We start from the raw sequence: 20,712 nt of genomic DNA, 5'->3' as shown, positions 1-20,712 counted from the left end.
ATCTCATAATGCCCAGGACTGCTATAATTGAATCAACAACTGTTGCATTCAAAATGCATTTTGCTGAAGCACAACTGTTAAGAACTAGGCGAGCCTCTAATGTGCTGCCTTACTATCATTTTTTGAGTAAACGACAGGCCAGCTCGAGACATACTATTCCCTATATGGGCTTTGTTTGGGTGTTCAGTTGCCTTGCTGTTTAGGAAGAACGCAGAAAAGCGCCTTGCTCCGGAGAAGAGGCCCTTATATGGTCATCACAACATGAGACTGAAGCCCCCTCCCATTACAAAGTCAGACATAAGGGTGAAGGGAAAGGATAAAAATGGAATTTATCAATTAAGAGTTCACTTAGAGTTGGTAAATGTCATGCTACTTATCTGGTTTGTTAGGTCTCACACAATTTTTTTTTAAGATTATCCTTTGTTAGGTCTCACACAATTTTTTCATTGGATTTGCTGGATTTGTGTGAAAGAAGAACCCATGTGACTTTGTTTACAACAACAGGATGCTACTAATTGTCATCTTTGCGGTTAATAATACAGTGGATAATACTCTACAAACATCTTTAGCTTCTTTGTCCTTTTAGCAATAATCAGCTTTATGACAATTTCATATCATATGTGATATTATAATTTTACGGATGCTAAAGAACTTCAGGTATGAATTTAGGCACTCTGTAATGTTTAATAACTCTTCCATCAACCAAGTTTTACCTTTGCAACATCACTTTGTGTTTCTACCCCACTTCTGTTTTGTTTCTAATTTAATGTGATTCTCTTCTTTGCCAGTTGGCCCCCTTTACTGATCCAGATATGTCCAAAAAAGGCCCAAACGAGGACGAGAAGTTCCTTTTTGTTGACAAGGACTTCCTAAACAGCCCCATGGCTCAGGCCGACTGGGCAGCCAAGAAGCTGGTGTGGATCCCATCGGAGAGACATGGCTTTGAGGCCGCGAGTATCAAGGAGGAGCACGGCGACGAAGTCCTGGTGGAGCTTGCTGACAATGCGAAGAAGGTGACAGTCAACAAGGATGACATCCAGAAGATGAATCCACCGAAGTTCAGCAAGGTGGAAGACATGGCCGAGCTCACCTGTCTCAACGAGGCCTCGGTGCTGCACAACATCCGTGAAAGATACTTTTCGGGCCTTATTTATGTAAGTATGCCCAAGAGCAAACTCATTCTAAACAATTGCCTTTCTAATCCAATTCTGTTTTGAGTATAAGAAGAGTAAAAAAGCGTGTTTATCTATGGTTTCTGTCCTTAGACATATTCAGGCCTGTTCTGTGTGGTGGTGAACCCCTACAAGATGTTGCCCATTTACTCCGAGAAGATAGTTGAAATGTACAAAGGCAAGAAGAGACATGAAGTCCCTCCACATATATACTCCATTACGGACAACGCCTATAGAAACATGATGCAAGGTATGGTCTTTAATTCCAGTGTTACTTCAAGCACAGCACTTTGAACAATCTTGGTAGCACTCCCTCAATGTATTGTACAGTAATACCTCGACATATGAGCAATTAGCGATCCGAGTAAAATTTAGAGCAAATATTTCTCTTGAAATAAGAGACAAATTTTGATTCACGAGCATACAGAGGACGCGAGAGACTGCTCATAAGAACATCATGAGCGCTGTCTTTCTGGTCGCAACTCCCTCGTCTAATGTCTCTACGAGCACTGGGCGGAGCGTTGCATTTGTTCAGTGTTTCCAGTTAGTCAGTGCAAATGGCAGAGCTTGATCGCTAATACGAGAGGAGTATACTATTTCTACTTGGCAAGTGGTCGTGCATTATCCTCTTGTGAGGACATTTGTGTGCATCATTTTGGGAATATTTTGGAGGAAAGAAAAGCAAACAACCCTCTAAGTTCCTTTTAGCTGCAGCTGAAAGTCAAAGTGGAGGTGGGTGCAAATAGAGCCAGCCAACCCGGTAGAAAAAAGATATAAAAATTGAAAACAAAATTAGAATTAAGTTTAGTGTAAGGTTAGATTACATTTATTCTGAGTGTCTACATCGTAATCCATGTTCCTTTAAATTTGGTTATGTTACGAGTGCTTTGCCATGCAAATAGAAAGTGGGTTGCACCGCAACACGCTCGTAACATAAGATAAACACATTTAAATGAACTTGGATTACGATGCAGCCACACTCAAAAGCAAGTTTAATCTAACCTTACACCAAATTTAATTCGATTTAGTTTGAAAATTTTATACCTTTCTTCTCATGGTGGGGTTGGGTCTATTTGCCCCGCCTCCACCCTGACTTTCAAATGCAACCTGTCGAGGTTTGTTTGCTTTTATGTTCATTTCGGGTTCCAAAAATGATGCACACAAATGTCCTCACAATGGGATAACGCACAACCACTTGCCAACAAGAAGTAGTATACAAAGTTCCCTCGCTTATCGCGGTTAATGGGGACCGGGACCCCCCGCAATAAGTGCATTTCCGCGAAGTAGGGGTGCCCCTTCAAAAATGCTGAAAGAAACGTCTAACCTGTGCACAAAAGCACCACCAAGCAAAAACATCATAGTAGTCCGGATGGAGGATCTTCTGCAGTTTTTTGCACGTAAGAAACTTCGTTATTGGGAGTTGTGAACATTGTTTTTTTGGGCGGTGAAGATGCGCCTGTAAACAAACAGCCATGACGTCATCAATGCGAATCCTGAACTCTCACCATGTTATTGACCATTTCTTTGGCTTTTTTGATGCAATTACTCATTCTTATTGAATATTTAGTTTCCACCTCTTGTAAAATGATGTAATTTATAATTTTAACTTAATATCTTTAAATTTTTTATTTTTTCCTGAAAAAAATCTGCAAAGCTCTGAGGCCGCGATAGCTGAAGCGCGAAGTAGCGAGGGAACACTGTATACTCCATTCGCTCTGACTAACGGGGGGAGAGAAAAAACACTGAAAAAATTCAACGCTCCGCCCAGTGCTCGTAGACGAGGTAGTTGTGGGGAGAGAGATGATGCCCATGATGTTCTTATGAGCAGGCTCGCGTCCGCTGTCTGCTCGTATATCAAAATTTGTCTCGTATCTCAAGATAAATATTTGCTCACAAATTTACTCGTATCTCAAAATGCTCGTATGTCTAGGTACCACTGCTCTGCTCTATTGAAGACCCAGTGTTTCGTAGAGTTGGCAGTCGCGTAAGTGTGTATACTGTAAACGAAGCCACGCTAGCTCTGTCTAAGTGGGACTTCGGGGCCGGCTTTCTCATGGAATCCATTGCTTGTGAGCCGAGTGGGGTCGTGCCCAAAAAATCCCTTGCTGACGTGAGGATATTCTCTCCGAGGAGTTGACATCTAGGTTGAAGGATGGGTGGGGGTCGGTAAAGTATTTCCTGTCCCATCAGTTTGGTCAGACCTATTTGACATGGAGACATTGTTATTTTGACTGCGTGGATTTATTTTTTTGCTACCCCAGTAAACATAATGCTACTTTAATGACATAAGTCAAATACTAACAATAATGAAAACGGGTAAAAATACCAAAAAAAGTTTCTATTTTTGGTATAGCAATAAACTTATGTACATAATATACATTTCTATGGGGCTGATAGATTGTATTTTAAGTTCATATAGGGTATCTCGTAATATCTGTCCGTGTCTTGCAATGTCATATGATAATTTTGATACAGATAATCCATACATAGTTTATAGCAATCCTACAATTTGTAGTGTCTTATCAAATTTAAATATGTATAAAGTTCTTTCAATTTGAAATTCGTCACCATGGAAGTCTTCAATCATTTCATAAGGTCATTTTGAGTCTTCATGATAAATTAGGTTGATACATTAAGATTTTTAAAGGATGGGAAGAAAAAAAATGAATCAAACTTGATCCCAAAGGTCAGTCTTGCTTTCTTGTTCAATTTGTCTCCTGTCTTTGACGCTAAAATTATGGGTGTGACGTTTTGTCGTTTTGTGACCAATTTCTGGCACTTACGAAAGGGATGAAACACATCAGTTTAACGTAGTTTAACATGAGAAAGTGAAGGTTAATCACAATTTTTTTCACACTATGATTTGTCCATATAAAAAATGTGTCAAAATTGTCAAAATGTGTTTGTGGGAAAAATTTGAATGGGTTTACAACAACAAAAAACACAAAAACCATTTGTAATTAACCTTGACAGAAAATAATATGTTTAAGACAGTACAGGTTAAAGTATGTGCTCCGTGATTAAAATATGCTCCGTTGCTCTTCTTGTAACATAACATGCTGATTTAAGTAGTACAAACAAGCTAAAATATTAGTATCCTAAACTCGGCACTCCAATACATTCATTTATCTTCCATACCACCAACCCTCGTGAGGGTTGTGGGGGTTGATTAGGGCCTATCCCAGCGGACTTTTGGCGCAAGTGAGTACTACACCCTAGACTGGTCGCCAGTCATTCATAGAGCACACAGAGAGAGAAATGACTGTCCGCACTCACAATCATATCGCCACCAGTGTGGACGATACCTACACCTTTAGCCGACTGGAAAATATGTATCTTATAAAAATTACAATGGAGTGTTTAGCGCATCGGGCTGGGTTCCAATCAAGGTCGGTCCACCTATGTGAAGTTTGCATGTTGCCTGTGTGGGTTTTCTCCGTGTACTCCGGTTTCCTCCCACATTCTAAAGACGTGCATGGTGGGCTGATTGGACACTCTAAATTGCCCCTAGGTATGAGTGTGAGTTTGAATAGTTGTTTGTCTCGTTGTGCCCTGCGATTGGCTGTCCAACAATTCAGGCTGACCCTACTGAGGATAAAGCAGTTCAGAAAATGAGATCAGATATCTTGAAATAACTTACATATTTTACCTGAGAATAAAAATCAGCATGTCAAACTTCCAGGTGTCGCTTCAGATTAGTGGCAGGCTTCGTTCCCCTCGGTCTCCAAAAGAGACAAAGCTTTCTAAAATATGATCATACATGCTGATACCGTTGATGACAACCAAATCCTGCACAGAACATGTCACAAGTGAAGCAATTTAATATGGTCAGAGTGCAGGTAATTAAGCCTACAATAAGCAAATTTTACACATTGTGAAGCTATGACAGAAAATATGTAGCATTTTTGTCTCATCAGAACAAACTGCCAATTGTCTCATTATGTTTTAGTCATGCAAGACATGTTTTTGGTTTGTCTCGTAATGAAAAAAAAAAACAATGTTAGTCGATGAAATTATTTTCATTATCGTCCTCGTTAACAAAAACAACACATCTTGTAAACTTCAGGTTATTCTCATGCTATTTTTAAAAAAATCCCTCTAATTTTCTAAGAGATTAAAATCCCTTCCGCATTCATCCATTCATTTTCTTAATGGCATATCCTCACAAGGGTTACAGGGGTACTGCAGCCTATTTCCCCTAAGTCTGGGCTCCAGTTGATGAACACCATGAATATGTTGCCAGCCAAGAAGACAGACAGAACATTCACACTCAGTGTTCAACCAGCCTATCATGCATATTTTTGGGCTGTGGAACGAAACCTGGAGTACCTGTGGAAAGCTCACGAAAGCCCAGGGAGAATATAAAACCTCTTCGCAGTGAGGACCCACTTGGGATTGAACCTAGAACCATTGAAACTTATCCCAGCTAACTTGTTGGCCAGCGTAACATAGGGCACATGGAGACAAACAACCGTTCACCCTCACACTCGGCTCAGTGCAATTTAGACCACTATCACACTGGGCCGCTCCTTTCTGTATCCAAAAGAGAATTTTTGTTTCACCATTATATTTACAGATCCAGCTCTGCTACATAAACTTTGCATTGGGTATATTTTTTATGTGTTGGTATTTGGTTATATATACCCAAATGACCAGATATTATGCCCTGGCAAACTAATTATGACAATAATAATGATGATAGTAAAAGCAATAGTAATAATCTCTCATTTTCTGAACCGCTTAATCCTTAAGGGTTGCGGGGGGTGCTGGAGCCTATCCCAGCTGACTACAGGCCAGAGATGGGGGACACCCTGAATCAGTGGCCAGCCGATCGCAGGGCACAAGGAGACGGACAAGCATACACACTCACAACCATACTTAGGGGCAACTTAGTGTGTCCAACCAGCCTACCATGCATTTTTTTTTGGAATGTGGGAGTAAACCATAGTACCTGGAGGAAACCCACGCAGGCCAGGAGACAACATGCAAACGCCACACGGATGGAAATGACCTGGATTTGAACCTAGGACCATCAAATTTACTAAAAAAAATCCTAAATTATGAAAGGGTTTCATACAACTCATCCAGAAAAATAACTATTGTCTATATGGCATGAGTTCAAACTCATTACATGTCTTTGTGTCTGCAGATCGTGAGGACCAGTCTATTCTCTGCACGTAAGTGAAAAGTTGTTACTTTTGATTTTCTTCTCCTATAAGATTTTTCCATAATGTCACAAGCACTTGTTTTGTGTTTCGTGCCCTCTACAAACTGTTACAAAATGTTCTTGTCATTTCCAATCCAAACAACAAAAACTCCTCAATCTCATCCCACAGAAAAATGGGAATGAGGAAAGAAATAAAACCACAATCTTTTTGCTTGAAATAATTGAACACAAAATGTGTTTGTGATATTCATCTCCTTAAAGTCCCTATTGAAATACTTTAAAATGACTACAGTCCTCCCAGATGACTTTGGCTTGACCCTACACTCAGACCCTTATGTGTCTGTATGTATATGTATATACGTCTATGTATATATATGTATATGTATATACGTCTATGTATGTGTATGTATATACGTCTATGTATGTATATACGTCTATGTATGTATATACGTCTATGTATGTATATACGTCTATGTATGTATATACGTCTATGTATGTATATACGTCTATGTATGTATATACGTCTATGTATGTACATACGTCTATGTATGTACATACGTCTATGTATGTACATATGTCTATGTATGTATATACGTCTATGTATGTATATACGTCTATGTATGTATATACGTCTATGTATGTATATGTATATACGTCTGTGTGTGTGTATATGTATATACGTCTGTGTGTATATATACGTCTATATACGTGTATATATATGTATGAATATAAATATGTATTTACACATGTGCATATATATTTACATTCATACACAGATACAAAAAGCTTAAAAGTCTGAAAATACCATTGCCCATTTTAAAATCTATTGGGGGCGTTGAGTGTTTGTTTTGGTTAAGAGTTACTGGTGCAATTCATAAAATAGACATATAAAAAAAATCACTAAACCACCACACTTGAAGACATCAACCAGGGCTTGGATAAAATAGTTCAACGAAATGAACAATAACCCAAAGTATACTGATAAACCCATTACAAAATGGCTGAAGAATAACCATGTCAATGCCATCACAGTCCTGAATTTTATTTTCTAGTCCAAGCATTTAGTAGATGTAAGTACTCTGCCCCCACACAGTGATGTCCTCTAGGCTCATTCTCCAAAATGATGGTACTGGTGCCAAAATTGTGTATATATTTTGATTAAATAAACCGCTTCTTCATCGAGCACACCCACCCCATGCTTTATTGGACATGTTTGGTTATCTGCAGCTATGTGTGTGAGGCATTATACAAAAAAAGCTAGTGCACTGGAGGGAATCATTGGGAACGGTCTGTGTTACTAAAGGTTAAATTAATGTAAGAAAACTCATGTTGTGTGATTTGAGCTATTTTAAACTGATAATACGGGTGACACGAGATGTGAGCAATTGCCCAGCAATGTCGCAGCCCAGCACTCGGCATGCTCTTTCAGCATTTGCTTTGAAACTCAGCAGTTAGTTGGGACCTTATATGGCAGAAATGTTGCTGGTGGAGTACATGGAATGTCATGTATGGCGTTTGTGTGTCTAGAGTCTGGAGTCGCAGTGGGTGTGGGTTTTCATTCCAACCCATAGAGAGAGCACCTTTTCACCAATCTGGTCTCCTACAAGTGCAATCAATGGGTTGTAGTCGGGTGCTTCTTGTTTTCTGCAGAAATTTCATTGGTTAAACTCTCTGTGCTGGATCGGTTGGAACAAGGACATGCACCCACGGCGTCCCTTGAGGACCGGTTTGCCCATCCCTGGTCTAGACTCTAGAGAGTACTATGTGCTGTACTTTCTGTGTTTTTACTGCAGGCTTTACAGAATTAGCTGTGTAATATTGTGTGTCGTAAAACTAGTGACTCAAAATAGGGGGATAGTTATAGAAATGGAACTGTGAAATCGCGGATCACAATTGAATCAAACTAGCCCTACATTATGTTGCAAAGAAGCCATACGACCAGAACACAAATTTGAATGGTTTACTTGAGTGGTCATTAGATTTGACCCGTTTCCTTACAGGGAAAAAGTTATGGCCTTTTCAAAAACAAACAAGAGCATAACTCACATATATGGTACATTCAAGTATTTTGGGTGTGGTTTGTGTGATTGCCACTCAAACACCGCTTTATGTAAAACCATTTCGATACAGGCCTTAAGACGGATCAAGTGATTCCGGTGCACCAAATTCTGTTAAGAATATTGCTCTAATACTCAGTGGGAACTGTATGTTGAAGTGAAAGTCCCATTTAGAATGTTTTAAACATGCACAAAAGCCTACAGTTGGAGACTGAAACCCGAATGAGTACTGGACAAAATAGATTGAATCCTCGCTAAGTTTCCAAGGCCTAATAGAGGGCCTCCCATGCCTTTTATGGAGTTATGACTGAGTTGGTCTGTGTGTAGGCGGGTGGCCGGTAGCTCTGGGATTTCTCAACTCACCAAGATCACAAGCCACTTTTTGGGGGGAGAAAAATTGAATAAACTTGCACTTATACTTAAACTTACACTTACTCTTACTGCTGTTTGATAGAGTTAGTGGTCAATTTCATCCTCTTTACTGTCTCACCTTGACATCTTTTTCCCTATCAGTGGTGAGTCTGGCGCTGGCAAGACAGAGAACACCAAGAAGGTTATTCAGTACTTGGCTGTTGTGGCCTCATCACACAAAGGCAAGAAGGACAGCAGTGCTGTAAGTATGCAGACAGAGTGATCTTATAGTAATGAAAAGGAAGGGTCTGTCAGCCAGTTCCCTCATTCTTGATATATTTCGGGCCGCCGCGCAAATTAATTCTGTATATCGCCATTTCCTCCAAATAGCAACAATCAGGATCACAGTTTGCCTACGTGAGTAAAGGGGAATGCCTGAAGTGTGTTTTTGTGTGTGTGGTGTTTCTTCCTTAAATTTAAATGTGCATGAAAATCGTGTCACTTAGTTACCAAATTATGTACATGTATGTATTTTTCAATGATGAAATTGATGTGTTTCTTTACCTAACATTAGTTTTTGCTGTGTTACCCAATGAGAGTGGTTTTGCATGATAATAGTTGCTGTAGTCACATTTGAAACTTCCATAATGACCAAGAGGGCTGACTAGTGTTGGTGGTTTACCATGTTGAGCTTTGTCTCAAACCTATTCATTGAACACCCTTTTACTGCCAGTGGTGATGAGTCTAAGGCCTACCCAGCAGTGAAATGGTTTCTCATCTATCAATATGCACAGTGTGAGCATGTCATCTACATTTTTCAGTTTCAAATGCATCCCCTTCTTCGCCTTCACCTTTTTTATCCAGTTCCCTGCTCTTTGCCCAAATGAATTTAGTTCACTTTTAATGTTTTTTGTGTGTGTGTGTGTGTGTGTTGTGTGTACACAGTGGGGCAGATAAGCAATTGTTGAAGTTATCTTACTTGAAAAGATTTGAGAGGCCTGTAATTGTCAACATGGGTAAACAGCAACCATGAGACAGAATGTGGAAGAATAAAAAAGAAAATCACAGTTTGATTTTTAAATAATTTATTTGCAAATCATGGTGGAAAATGAGTATCAGGTCAATCCCAAAAGTTTATCTCAATACTTTATGCACTCTTTGTTGGCAATAACGGAGGCTTACTCTTCACAAGCTTTTCACACACTGTTACTGGTATTTTGGCCCATTCCTCCATGCAGATCTCCTCTAGAGCAATGATGTGTTGGGGCTGTTGTTGGGCAACACAGACTTTAAACTCCCTCGACAGATTTTCTATGGGTTTGAGATGTGGAGACTGGCTAGGCCACCCCAGGACATTGAAATGCTTCTTACAAAGCCACACCTTTGTTGCCCTAGCTGTGTGTTTGGGATCATTGTCATGCTGAATGAGCCAGCCACGTCTCATCTCGATGTCCTTGCTGATGGAAGATTTTCACCTCAAAATTTCTGGCATATGTTTTTATTCGATTTAGTGCTGAAAATGTTCGTTCCCGGTTGTGACAGGCTTGCTTGCTTTGGAGTTGTCCGACCTTTCTTAATGATGTTCAGCTTTTTTTTTCTTAAAGTTTGTCTTGAAAATGGCTTTTGAGAGTAAATCTGCATACAAATCCATTTCCTCTCCTTCAGCCATTGTGGGTTGACAAAACCACTAATAAACCAACACAGCAATATATTTGCTTGTGCAGCTCGCTCCAGATACAGTTTGGTAGCTCTGGCTAGTCCACTCTATCACTAGCCAATCATAGTTGGTGAAAGCGATGACGTATCCCTACGCCTGCAAGAAGGGCTTGGTGTCACCAAATCTAATTTTGATTGGTTAAAGCAACAGTGTTATTGACGCTTGTTTAATGCAGCAGAGCCTGCAGAACTGATTGTGAAGGCCTTGAGGCATATTTCTGACCCTGGCAGCAAATAATGGCTGAAATGTGATTGAATGGGTCAATATGAAAACACATCTGGAAGTAGTGCAACCAGGGATAAATTAACATCTGTCTGTGATTCAGATATTTCTTAAGCCAGCAGAGAAGGTGTTGAAGGCCCTGACAGCACACCACTGTTCTCCGAACACGAGAACCAAAAAGTTCTATTTTGGTTTCATCTGACTATAACACATTCTCCCAGTCCTCTTCTGGATCATCCAAATGCTCTCTAGACGGGCCTGGATGTGTACTGGCTTCAGCAGGGGGGACACATCTGGCAGATTTGAGTCCCTGGCGGCACATTGTGTTACTGATAGTATCCTTCGTTAGTATCCTCCCAGCTCTTTGTAGGCCATTTCTGCTCAACGTTCTTGTTATAATTTTGACGCCATGGGTGAGACCTTGCATGGAGGACCAGATCAAGGAAGATTATCAGTGGTCTTGTATGTCTTCCATTTTCCAGTAATTGCTCTCACAGTTGATTTCTTCACACCAAGTGTTTTACCTATTACAGATTTGTCTTCCCACCCTGGTGCAGGTCTACCATTTTGTCTCTTGTGTCATTTGACAGCTCTTTGGTCTTGGCCAAAGTGAGAGACTGAGGTTGTGGACAGGTGTCTTTTATACTGATAATGAGTTAAAACGGATGCTATCAATACAGGTAGAGAGTGGAGACCTCTTTAAACCTCGCTAGAAGAAGTTAGACTTCTCTGACAGCCAGAAGTCTTGCTTGTTTGTAGGTGACCAAAAAGTTATTTTCCATTCTAATTTGGATTTTTTTTTTTAATCAATGGGATTGTCAGGGTTTTTTGTTGTTGTTGCATTTTGTCTCATGTTTGAGGTTTACCCATTTTGGCTATTACAGGCCTCTTTAAACTTTTCAAGTAGGAGAACTTGCACAATTGGTGGTTAACTAAATACTTTCTTGTCCCTCTGTATATTTACTGTAAAACAGTGATGCTCAAAAGGTGCATAATCTAAGGCAGGATTGTTAATAATATTGCTAACATGGCCTGTTTGGTTCACACTTGGAAAATCATTACATTATGATTGTAATGGAAATATAAATTAATTTAGAAAAACAACTTTACCGTGATTAAACTATAAAATTATGTTTGACATTAAAAATGATTGCAATTACATTCTTCAACTCTATTATATCAAAATAACACCTTCAATAAAAATACCCATTCATTTTTTTAAAAAAATGCATCTACTGAGAAACTGGCGTATCATACTTTTGCGGTGATTTTTGTTGTTGTTGTTTTAATTTTTGACTACCTCACCTAAACCTTTTTGTTTTCTACTCCCCTAGTTTGAATCCCTAGATTTAGTGTACAGTACGCCTTAATACAAAAAGCTTTGCTGTGAGCTGTCCCATTCGCTATCTTGCTACTCCTCTGTGCTCTATTTCTCATTTTCTTTTCTCCAGTGTCCTATGCCAGGAGTTTAAATGAACAAGACAATCATTTCTGCTTTGATAACACTGATCTTCAATGCATCAGCTGGTCTGTATCTTGTCAACCATTTCATCTTTACATGATGTACAACCATTTTGCACGTCCCTTCCTCATCACTTCACTATTTTCATTCAAACAACAGCCGTTGCAACCCATCTCCTGCAATAATTTTATCCCCTTTCAGCAGCTACAAAAAAAATTTAAACAGCAGAATTGAGGTGGAAGCTGACCGTTTATAATATTGCCAAAAATTGGCACAAACCATTTGATTGTGTAGATTGGCACAATACACTTAAAAGCGGTGTCTGCCAAATTTCAGAATCACCCAGTTCAATCAAGGCCAGGAGTATTTGTGAAATGGAAAAGAATCTCAATTCTGAAGGCCATGACAAACAGGAGCAGTAAAACAGTTTGCACTGAGAAACGGCGCACCAAAAGAAAATAGCTTATACTACTTTAGTTTGAAAGTTTGCAGGTTTTCATTCAAACTGGACAAGCCGACACCTTTTGAAAATGTAATCAATTGATTGAAGCCAGGTGCTACTTATTTTAGAAGACCCCTCATTGGATAAACTGTCAACACTGGATCGGTTGAAACAAAGAACAGGACTCACTACTGCTCATTGTGGAATCGGTTTGAGACCCCTGTTGTAGTAGTTGCCATCAAGCGCTACATGTATTAGCAAAAGTACTTGTTTAAAGAAGGATTCCACAGAAGGAATGTGCTGGTAATATTAGTCTCATCTGAACCTGCCCCCCCCCCTTTATCCGTTTATATATTAAACATATATATAATTTTCCTACAAACCTCAGTTCAGATTTTGCTTGCATAATATTGAATTCTGATATGCTGACATCACGCAGGTATAGTTTGAGATTCATTAGTCCAAATTGTTTCTAGTTTGGGATGTACGTTGTAAGTCTTGGTCTTTTTTTTGACAAATAAGAAATATATGTACTGGATACTCCACCAGCCAACTGCATCCACATCCCTACACCATAATTGTTTAACTATGTTGGTTTCACCAGGGAGAGCTAGAGAAGCAGCTCCTACAGGCCAATCCCATCCTGGAGGCTTTCGGGAATGCCAAAACCATAAAAAATGACAACTCCTCTCGATTTGTAAGTTTGCCCTTGGTCAAACACAATCATTTGAAATAAGGTGTCTGAATTAAATTAGCTGTTTAAAATTCTACAATTGTGCAGGAGATTCAGGAAAAGCCAATCTCTCAATCATTATCTTCTTTCTTTGTTTTGCACCCAGGGTAAATTCATCCGAATCAACTTTGATGTGACAGGTTACATTGTTGGAGCCAATATTGAGACCTGTATCCTCCTTAAAAATAAACTACTGTAGTATCTAGTTTAGGACTTGATTATGACCAAAGAAGTACTTCCACCACCTCTCCAATAAGAGGTTGGGCAACACACAAAAGCTGATGGACTTGTTCTTTAATTAACGAGTTTTCAGACCTCTTGGAGAAGTCTCGTTGTATCAGGCAAGCAAAGATTGAAAGAGCCTTCCACATCTTCTACTATATGATAGCCGGTGCCAAGGACAACGTTCGAGGTAAATTGTTTTTTAAATTGTGTAGTCAAACCCATTCCTACGGCATATCATGCCTTCCGAGTGGTTCATCCTTTTTAATGTTTGGTGAGTAGTGCCCTTAAGATCCAGTGACAAGAAACCTATTGTTTATTGTCTTTCCAGAGGAGCTTCTTCTAGAGCCCTTCAGTAACTACCGCTTTCTAGTTGCGGGCCACGTCCAGATCCCAGGCCAGCAAGATGACGAGCTGTACGAGGAAACAATGGAGGCCATGAACATTATGGGTTTTACGGATGAGGAACGAGTTGGTATGAAAAATCTAATCTAACTGAACTTTCCTTTTAACAGAACAAAGAATAATGCTCAGTCATTGAAATAGGAATATCTTACTGTAAATTGGGTGTCATTTACTTCAACCCTTTTAGTCTGTTAATCTTAAAATGCAATTATAAAAGGTATTAAAACCCTGAACTGAGAAACAATTGAATGGTGCCAAGCATGTTGAACCTAACAGACAAGTTCGCTAACAAATACGCAACCAATTAGTATTTGTAATTTGTAAATGTAACTATAATCTTATGCCTTCTCTGGTATGTTGACATGTTTTTCCCCTGCATATCTTTCCTTGGGTATCTGAGGAGTTTATTTTAAGTGTCTACGTTAGTGTCCAGGTTTTTCTTTGGGTCTATCATCCGGGATAGACTTCAAACAATTGAGGGATGGATGGATCTTAGCAAATTGCTACTATTTTAGATATCCTGAAGGTCTGTTCAACGGTCATGCAGCTGGGAAACATTGAGTTTAAGAAGGAGCGAAACCAGGAGCAGGCTACAATGCCTGATAACACAGGTGAGTCTTTTCTTGGTTTTAGTATGAATGTGAGATGTAAAAGCATGCGACCATATGAGGAATAAATCATTCAAGTACAAAATGAAAAGAAGAAAATACTGAATATAATTTACCAAACAATATAGAAATAGTGTGACCCTGTGTTGCAAAATATTGTATAATGAATACAATTCTCCTCTCTGTAGCGGCTCAGAAGGTGTGTCACCTGCAGGGTATCAACGTAACAGACTTCACTCGTGCCATCCTCACACCTCGAATCAAAGTTGGCAGAGAGGTGGTGCAAAAAGCTCAGACCAAAGAGCAGGTATTACAGGCCTCATACTGCTATGAAAGTAGGAATACAATGGATTGCAAGGGCTCACCACGTATCTGTATTTCATAGGCAGACTTTGCCATTGAAGCCCTGGCAAAGGCTGTGTTTGAACGTCTGTTCCGCTGGATTTTGGGTAGAGTCAACAAAGCTCTAGACAAGACCAAACGCCAAGGGGCCTCTTTCCTTGGTATTCTTGATATCGCTGGCTTTGAGATATTTGAGGTATGGACAGGTAACTCGGTAGTCTGTAATGTGTTATGTCATTACTACAGTAATCCCTCGAATATCATGGCTTCAACTATCATGGCACCACTACATCGTGTTTTTTTTTCTTGGGGAATTTTTTTTTGTTAATTTTTTTGGTAAATTTAGAAAAATGTGAAAATCCACGTTGAAAGTCGCAAGCAGAAGGCACTCCCCTGCCCTCCACTTGCTAGTAGAACTTGGCACTGAAGTTAAAAAAACAAATTGATAAATGTTATTTTTAATTCATTTTAAATAGAGGTGACTATTTTGCGTTTTTTCATTTATCGCGGTCATGTCTGGTCTACATTAGCCGCAATAATCGAGGGATTACCGTAATTGGACCTATTTATGGACCGTGAGTATCCTCAGCCGTGTTCCATGGTTGTTGCAGGACAACTCCTTTGAGCAGCTATGTATCAATTACACCAACGAAAAACTCCAGCAGCTCTTCAACCATACCATGTTCATCCTGGAACAGGAAGAGTATCAAAGAGAAGGCATCGAGTGGAACTTTATTGATTTTGGTTTGGACCTACAACCTTGCATTGAGCTCATTGAAAGGCCGGTGAGTCGTCTCGTTGACCTGGTGTCAACCAGATTTTCTTTAGCTAGCTAATTTGGTGGGATCCAGTGCTTGTGTAAATATCTAAATAACGTTTGCAGAACAACCCCCCTGGCATTCTAGCCTTGTTAGATGAAGAATGCTGGTTCCCAAAAGCCACAGACGTCTCCTTTGTGGAAAAACTCATGAGCACCCAAGGCAATCATGTTAAATTTGCTAAACCCAAAAAACTAATCGACAAGACAGAGTTTTCCCTTCTTCATTATGCTGGAAAGGTAGGCCTAAAAGAAATGATACCGAGATATGATTTGTGTTATTAGTTTTCGGGGTGGTTGAAATAGATGTTCCCTGTCCGTTGAATGAAATGAAATGATTATATTTTGCTTGTAGGTGGACTACAATGCCACATCCTGGTTGACAAAGAACATGGATCCTCTAAACGACAATGTTACCTCACTGCTTAACAACTCCTCCAGCTCATTTGTGCAAGATCTCTGGAAAGATAGTGAGATCACCTACATACCTGCTCTAGCCAAATTCTTATCCCAACATTGTTGTTTTATTATTTTGTGTTAATAATATGTAGTTTTTAATTATTATCTGACAGTAAAGTTCTGTTATGTTTATAGACAATCTAAAGTACAATTGCAATAATGATCAAATACAGCATTTTCTGTTGTCAATGATGAAGTGAGTGTTTTGTTCTACAGCTGACAGAGTTGTGGGTCTTGACACCATTGCCAAGATGTCAGACAGCTCAATGGGGGGTGGATCAAAGACCAAGAAGGGAATGTTCCGCACAGTTGGGCAACTCTACAAGGAGTCTCTTGCCAAACTCATGACCACACTGCACAACACCCAGCCCAACTTTGTCAGATGCATTATTCCAAACCACGAGAAGAGGGTGAGGAATTGATTTGCATAAAGTGTCCTTAGATGCTATACTCCATTATCCCTTTACCATTCATATAGTTGTGTTTTATTAAGAATTTGTTTAACACATTTCTCATTGTGAACACTCTGGGCCACACCTGTTATTAGTAATAAATTCTAAACCAAACTAGATGTTGAGGGAGTCACTTTGCAAAGTTTTTAATTTGCATGGTCATACTAACTCTTACCAAATGTTTTCCCAAATGGGTAGCATGTTACAAATGTCCCAATATCTTTGTCAATCTACATTGGCATTACAAATTTCAGGTTTTTTTCCCTTCCTCATTGAGTCATGGAGTAAGTGGGAAAAGTCATCTCCCGCTTTGGGTTCAATCCCCTGCCCTAGTGGCCATGTCTATGTATCCTTGAGCAAGACTCACATTGCTCCTGATCCTGCTTCTTCAGTTGCTAATTAAGGACACTTTGTCAATGTGCTTTAGTACCTGGAAAGCAGAAAGCACTATACACGTGAAAGCCCATTAACAAATTGTTTCCTTGTCCCTCTGTCTACAACTGCAATCTCCTCACAAGTAATGTATTGCTCAGGCAGGGAAATTGGATGCCAATCTGGTTCTGGAGCAGTTGAGGTGTAATGGCGTGTTGGAAGGAATCCGAATCTGTCGACAAGGATTCCCAAATCGAATTGTTTTCCAGGAGTTTCGCCAGCGGTAATTTACTTCAGACGGCACTGTCACTATCCAGAACTGAGCAACACATGCATTGTGTTAGGTATTAAAGTTCTGTTTGTTTAATCTTTCTATTGCAGTTATGAAGTTCTTGGAGCAAGTGCCATTCCCAAAGGTTTTATGGATGGAAAACAAGCATGCTGTCTCATGGTAAACTTGTTTTATGCAGTTAAAATGACTGATTTGGAATAATATTTGTTGCTGGTTAGGGACACACTAAGAGTTACCAATGTTTTTTGATATAGATCAAACATCTGGACCTGGATCCAAATCTGTACAGAATTGGGCAGAGCAAGATATTTTTCCGTACAGGAGTTTTGGCCCAGCTGGAGGAGGAGAGGGATCTGAAGATAACTGTGATTATTATTGCCTTCCAGTCACAGGCTAGAGGCTTCCTGGCCAGAAAGTATGTACATGCAAGATCTCACACATGATTCATAACCCATGACTTGTTGCATGACTCTAATATGTAGGCAAGACTGCATACACTTGCAATAAGTCAAAAACAAATTTTATGGTTACGTTTATTAATGACTGTCAGATTTCTATTGGTGTTTACTCACTTGCTGATTTATGTCGGTACATTTATCTTCATTGTGTGGTAACCTGGCTTTTGAGGAGTTAGGAATGTATTTTTTCAACAATACACTAATCCCTCATATATTGCGGCTTTAATTTTCGCGGCTTCACTACATTGTAGATTTTTTTTTTCTGGGGGAATTTATTTTTATTTTTTTATAAGTTATTAAAAATGCAAATCCACGCTGAAACTCGCAAGCAGAAGCCACTCCCTTGTCCTCTTTTTCGCATAGAACTCATCATTGAAGTAAAAAGAAAAAGGAAAAAAAAATTGATCTCTTTTTAAATAAGGGTGACCCTACTTCGCATAATTTTTGTTTATCCCTGCCATGTCTGGTCTATAATACCTGCGATAATCGATGGGTTTTGTAGTCACCAATTGGAATTTTAATTTGCTGGGAATGTTTATATCTTAATTGTAATGGGAAAAAATTAAAACACGTCCAAAAATATATTTCTATATATGTATCAGGTTTCACCTGAGGAAAAAAAAATGCACAGATGTTAAAAATGTCAATGTCTTGGTCCAGGTCTGCAGTGTATTTTATGACTAGGGGCATGCTCTTGTATGTCATATATATTATCAAACATTTTCTATTTCATTTAAAGGGCATTTGCTAAGAGGCAGCAACAACTCACAGCCATGAAAGTCATTCAGAGAAATTGTGCCGCCTACCTCAAACTTAGAAATTGGCAGTGGTGGAGACTCTTCACAAAGGTCAGCATGTCCTTCCTACTTGGAATTTAGCGAATTTACAATTTCTAAAATGCATTTATATATATATATATTTATTCATATTACTTTGCTGGACTTTCAAAAAGGTGAAGCCTCTTCTCCAAGTCACACGTCAAGAGGAGGAGATGAGCCTAAAAGAGGACGAGCTACAAAAATCCAAGGAAAATGCTGCAAAGTATGAATCAGAGTTGAAAGAGATTACCTTAAAGCACACAACGGTAAATGACAGACACACAATTGCATTGAGTTATTCATGTGGTCACGCTTACACTGGTGTTGACTGTTAATTTGCTCAGATTATGGAGGAAAGGAATGCGCTGCAGGAGCAGCTTCAAGCTGAGACAGAACTGTATGCAGAAGCTGAGGAGATGAGGGTGCGTTTGGGAGCTAAAAAACAGGAATTGGAAGAAATCCTTCATGAGATGGAGGCAAGACTTGATGAAGAGGAAGAACGTTCTCAGTCACTGCTGGTTGAAAAGAAGAAGATGCAACAGCAGATGCAGGTAAACAATTTGGTTTCTTCACAATGGTGTGTTTAAAGTATTGAGCTCAGTATCTCAATTTAACCTATATGTTGCAGGAATTGGAAGAACATTTAGAGGAGGAGGAGGATGCACGCCAAAAGCTGCAGTTGGAGAAGGTCACTTGTGAAGGAAAGATCAAAAAGCTTGAAGATGATATCCTGGTGATGGAAGACCAGAACAACAAGCTTCTGAAGGTAAATGTGGATAAAACAAAGATGAAGAGACATTATTCAGGTTCATTGCATAGGTTCATTGCATTTTTAATTTGTAGGAGAGGAAGCTAATGGAGGAGAGGGTCGCAGACTATAGTACTAATTTAGCTGAAGAAGAAGAGAAGTCAAAGAACCTCACCAAACTGAAAAATAAACATGAATCCATGATCTCTGAGCTAGAGGGTAATCCCCATTTAAGAACATTAAAAATGACTGTCATTACAATTTCATTACTTCTATTGTGTTTTAGTCATTCAGTTCATTGACCTTCTGCTGTACTTCCAGTCCGTCTAAAAAAGGAGGAAAAGACTCGGCAGGAGCTGGATAAAGTTAAGCGCAAGTTAGAGGCAGAGTCAAACGATCTGCAAGAGCAGCTTGCAGACCTGCAGGCCCAAATTGCTGAACTCAAAGCTCAGCTGGCAAAGAAAGAGGAGGAGCTACAGACTTCCTTGGCCAGGTACAGCATAATGATGATGATTTTTTTGTATTTCAACATTAGGGTTTTCCCTAAATGCTGTGTTGTTTTTTCTTTATTCTATCAGTCCACTTAAATTGTCTTAAAACTTCAGTAGACCCACTATTTAAGGGAGAAATAAATTGAGAATGTTTTAAGTTCACGATTAAGCCTAAGGCCAATTACAGTATCTTTATGTATTGTAATACTTTTGAAGTTGTTCTCTCATGCTAACTACAGTTTTTATTAGTGCTAAACATGACCTCCCCATTAGGAGTACTGCAAGTAGTGTATTAACTAAGTGGCTGCCATTGATTGCAACAGTTGTCCTGGTCATTCACTGAATCGGCACTCCTTGTTCAGAAATGGAATGGTCTTTTGCTGTCGATATGGCATCCAAAGAGTTAAATACATGTTTCTCTATATAGATTAGAGGATGAGACTGCACAGAAGAACAACGCTCTGAAGAAAATCAGAGAGCTAGAGGGCCACATCTCTGACCTTCAGGAAGACCTTGACTCTGAGAGAGCAGCCAGAAACAAAGCAGAGAAGATGAAGCGTGACTTGGGAGAAGAGTTGGAGGCTCTAAAGTCAGAATTGGAGGATACCTTGGACAGTACCGCCACCCAGCAGGAACTCAGGTCATACATACTTTCACCAGAACATTCACGCAATAAAAACTAGACAATTTCTCCACTATTCATCTGTTCTGCAGGGCCAAACGTGAGCAGGAGGTGACTTTGCTGAAGAGAGCTATTGACGATGAGAACCGTACTCACGAGGCCCAGATTCATGAAATGAGGCAGAAACACACGCAGGCTGTGGAAGAGCTCACAGAGCAACTAGAACAGTCAAAACGCGTAATGACCATCACTTCACACTTTGAACTTATTTGTGCAATTCATA

The 20,712-nt window shown here is 39.5% G+C and overlaps 1 protein-coding gene across 2 annotated transcripts in view; it reads left to right on the top strand.

Annotated features, from left to right (window-relative positions):
* myh11a (myosin, heavy chain 11a, smooth muscle) overlaps positions 1-20,712 on the top strand; it is a 35,471-nt gene that overhangs the window by 1,532 nt on the left and 13,227 nt on the right. The window contains exons 2-28 of one of the 2 annotated variants that reach the window (XM_077719581.1): positions 789-1,154; positions 1,266-1,422; positions 6,322-6,349; positions 8,910-9,009; positions 9,138-9,164; positions 13,195-13,287; positions 13,430-13,493; positions 13,637-13,735; positions 13,877-14,020; positions 14,466-14,561; positions 14,747-14,865; positions 14,944-15,096; positions 15,512-15,685; positions 15,784-15,957; positions 16,073-16,187; positions 16,393-16,586; positions 17,162-17,283; positions 17,382-17,451; positions 17,547-17,707; positions 18,490-18,598; positions 18,703-18,834; positions 18,913-19,119; positions 19,197-19,334; positions 19,412-19,535; positions 19,638-19,809; positions 20,235-20,447; positions 20,522-20,666. In XM_077719581.1, the coding sequence (XP_077575707.1) occupies positions 813-1,154; positions 1,266-1,422; positions 6,322-6,349; positions 8,910-9,009; positions 9,138-9,164; positions 13,195-13,287; positions 13,430-13,493; positions 13,637-13,735; positions 13,877-14,020; positions 14,466-14,561; positions 14,747-14,865; positions 14,944-15,096; positions 15,512-15,685; positions 15,784-15,957; positions 16,073-16,187; positions 16,393-16,586; positions 17,162-17,283; positions 17,382-17,451; positions 17,547-17,707; positions 18,490-18,598; positions 18,703-18,834; positions 18,913-19,119; positions 19,197-19,334; positions 19,412-19,535; positions 19,638-19,809; positions 20,235-20,447; positions 20,522-20,666 (3,672 nt within the window). In that variant the 5' untranslated portion in view covers positions 789-812. The remainder of the gene's footprint in view (positions 1-788; positions 1,155-1,265; positions 1,423-6,321; positions 6,350-8,909; positions 9,010-9,137; positions 9,165-13,194; positions 13,288-13,429; positions 13,494-13,636; positions 13,736-13,876; positions 14,021-14,465; positions 14,562-14,746; positions 14,866-14,943; positions 15,097-15,511; positions 15,686-15,783; positions 15,958-16,072; positions 16,188-16,392; positions 16,587-17,161; positions 17,284-17,381; positions 17,452-17,546; positions 17,708-18,489; positions 18,599-18,702; positions 18,835-18,912; positions 19,120-19,196; positions 19,335-19,411; positions 19,536-19,637; positions 19,810-20,234; positions 20,448-20,521; positions 20,667-20,712) is intronic. The other variant, XM_077719582.1, reaches the window with a different exon arrangement.

Source organism: Stigmatopora nigra, chromosome 6 (genome assembly GCF_051989575.1).
Source record: "Stigmatopora nigra isolate UIUO_SnigA chromosome 6, RoL_Snig_1.1, whole genome shotgun sequence".
Taxonomy (NCBI): Eukaryota; Metazoa; Chordata; class Actinopteri; order Syngnathiformes; family Syngnathidae; genus Stigmatopora; species Stigmatopora nigra.
Note: the sequence above shows the minus strand (reverse complement) of the source record. Positions and strands in the feature narration are given on the sequence as shown.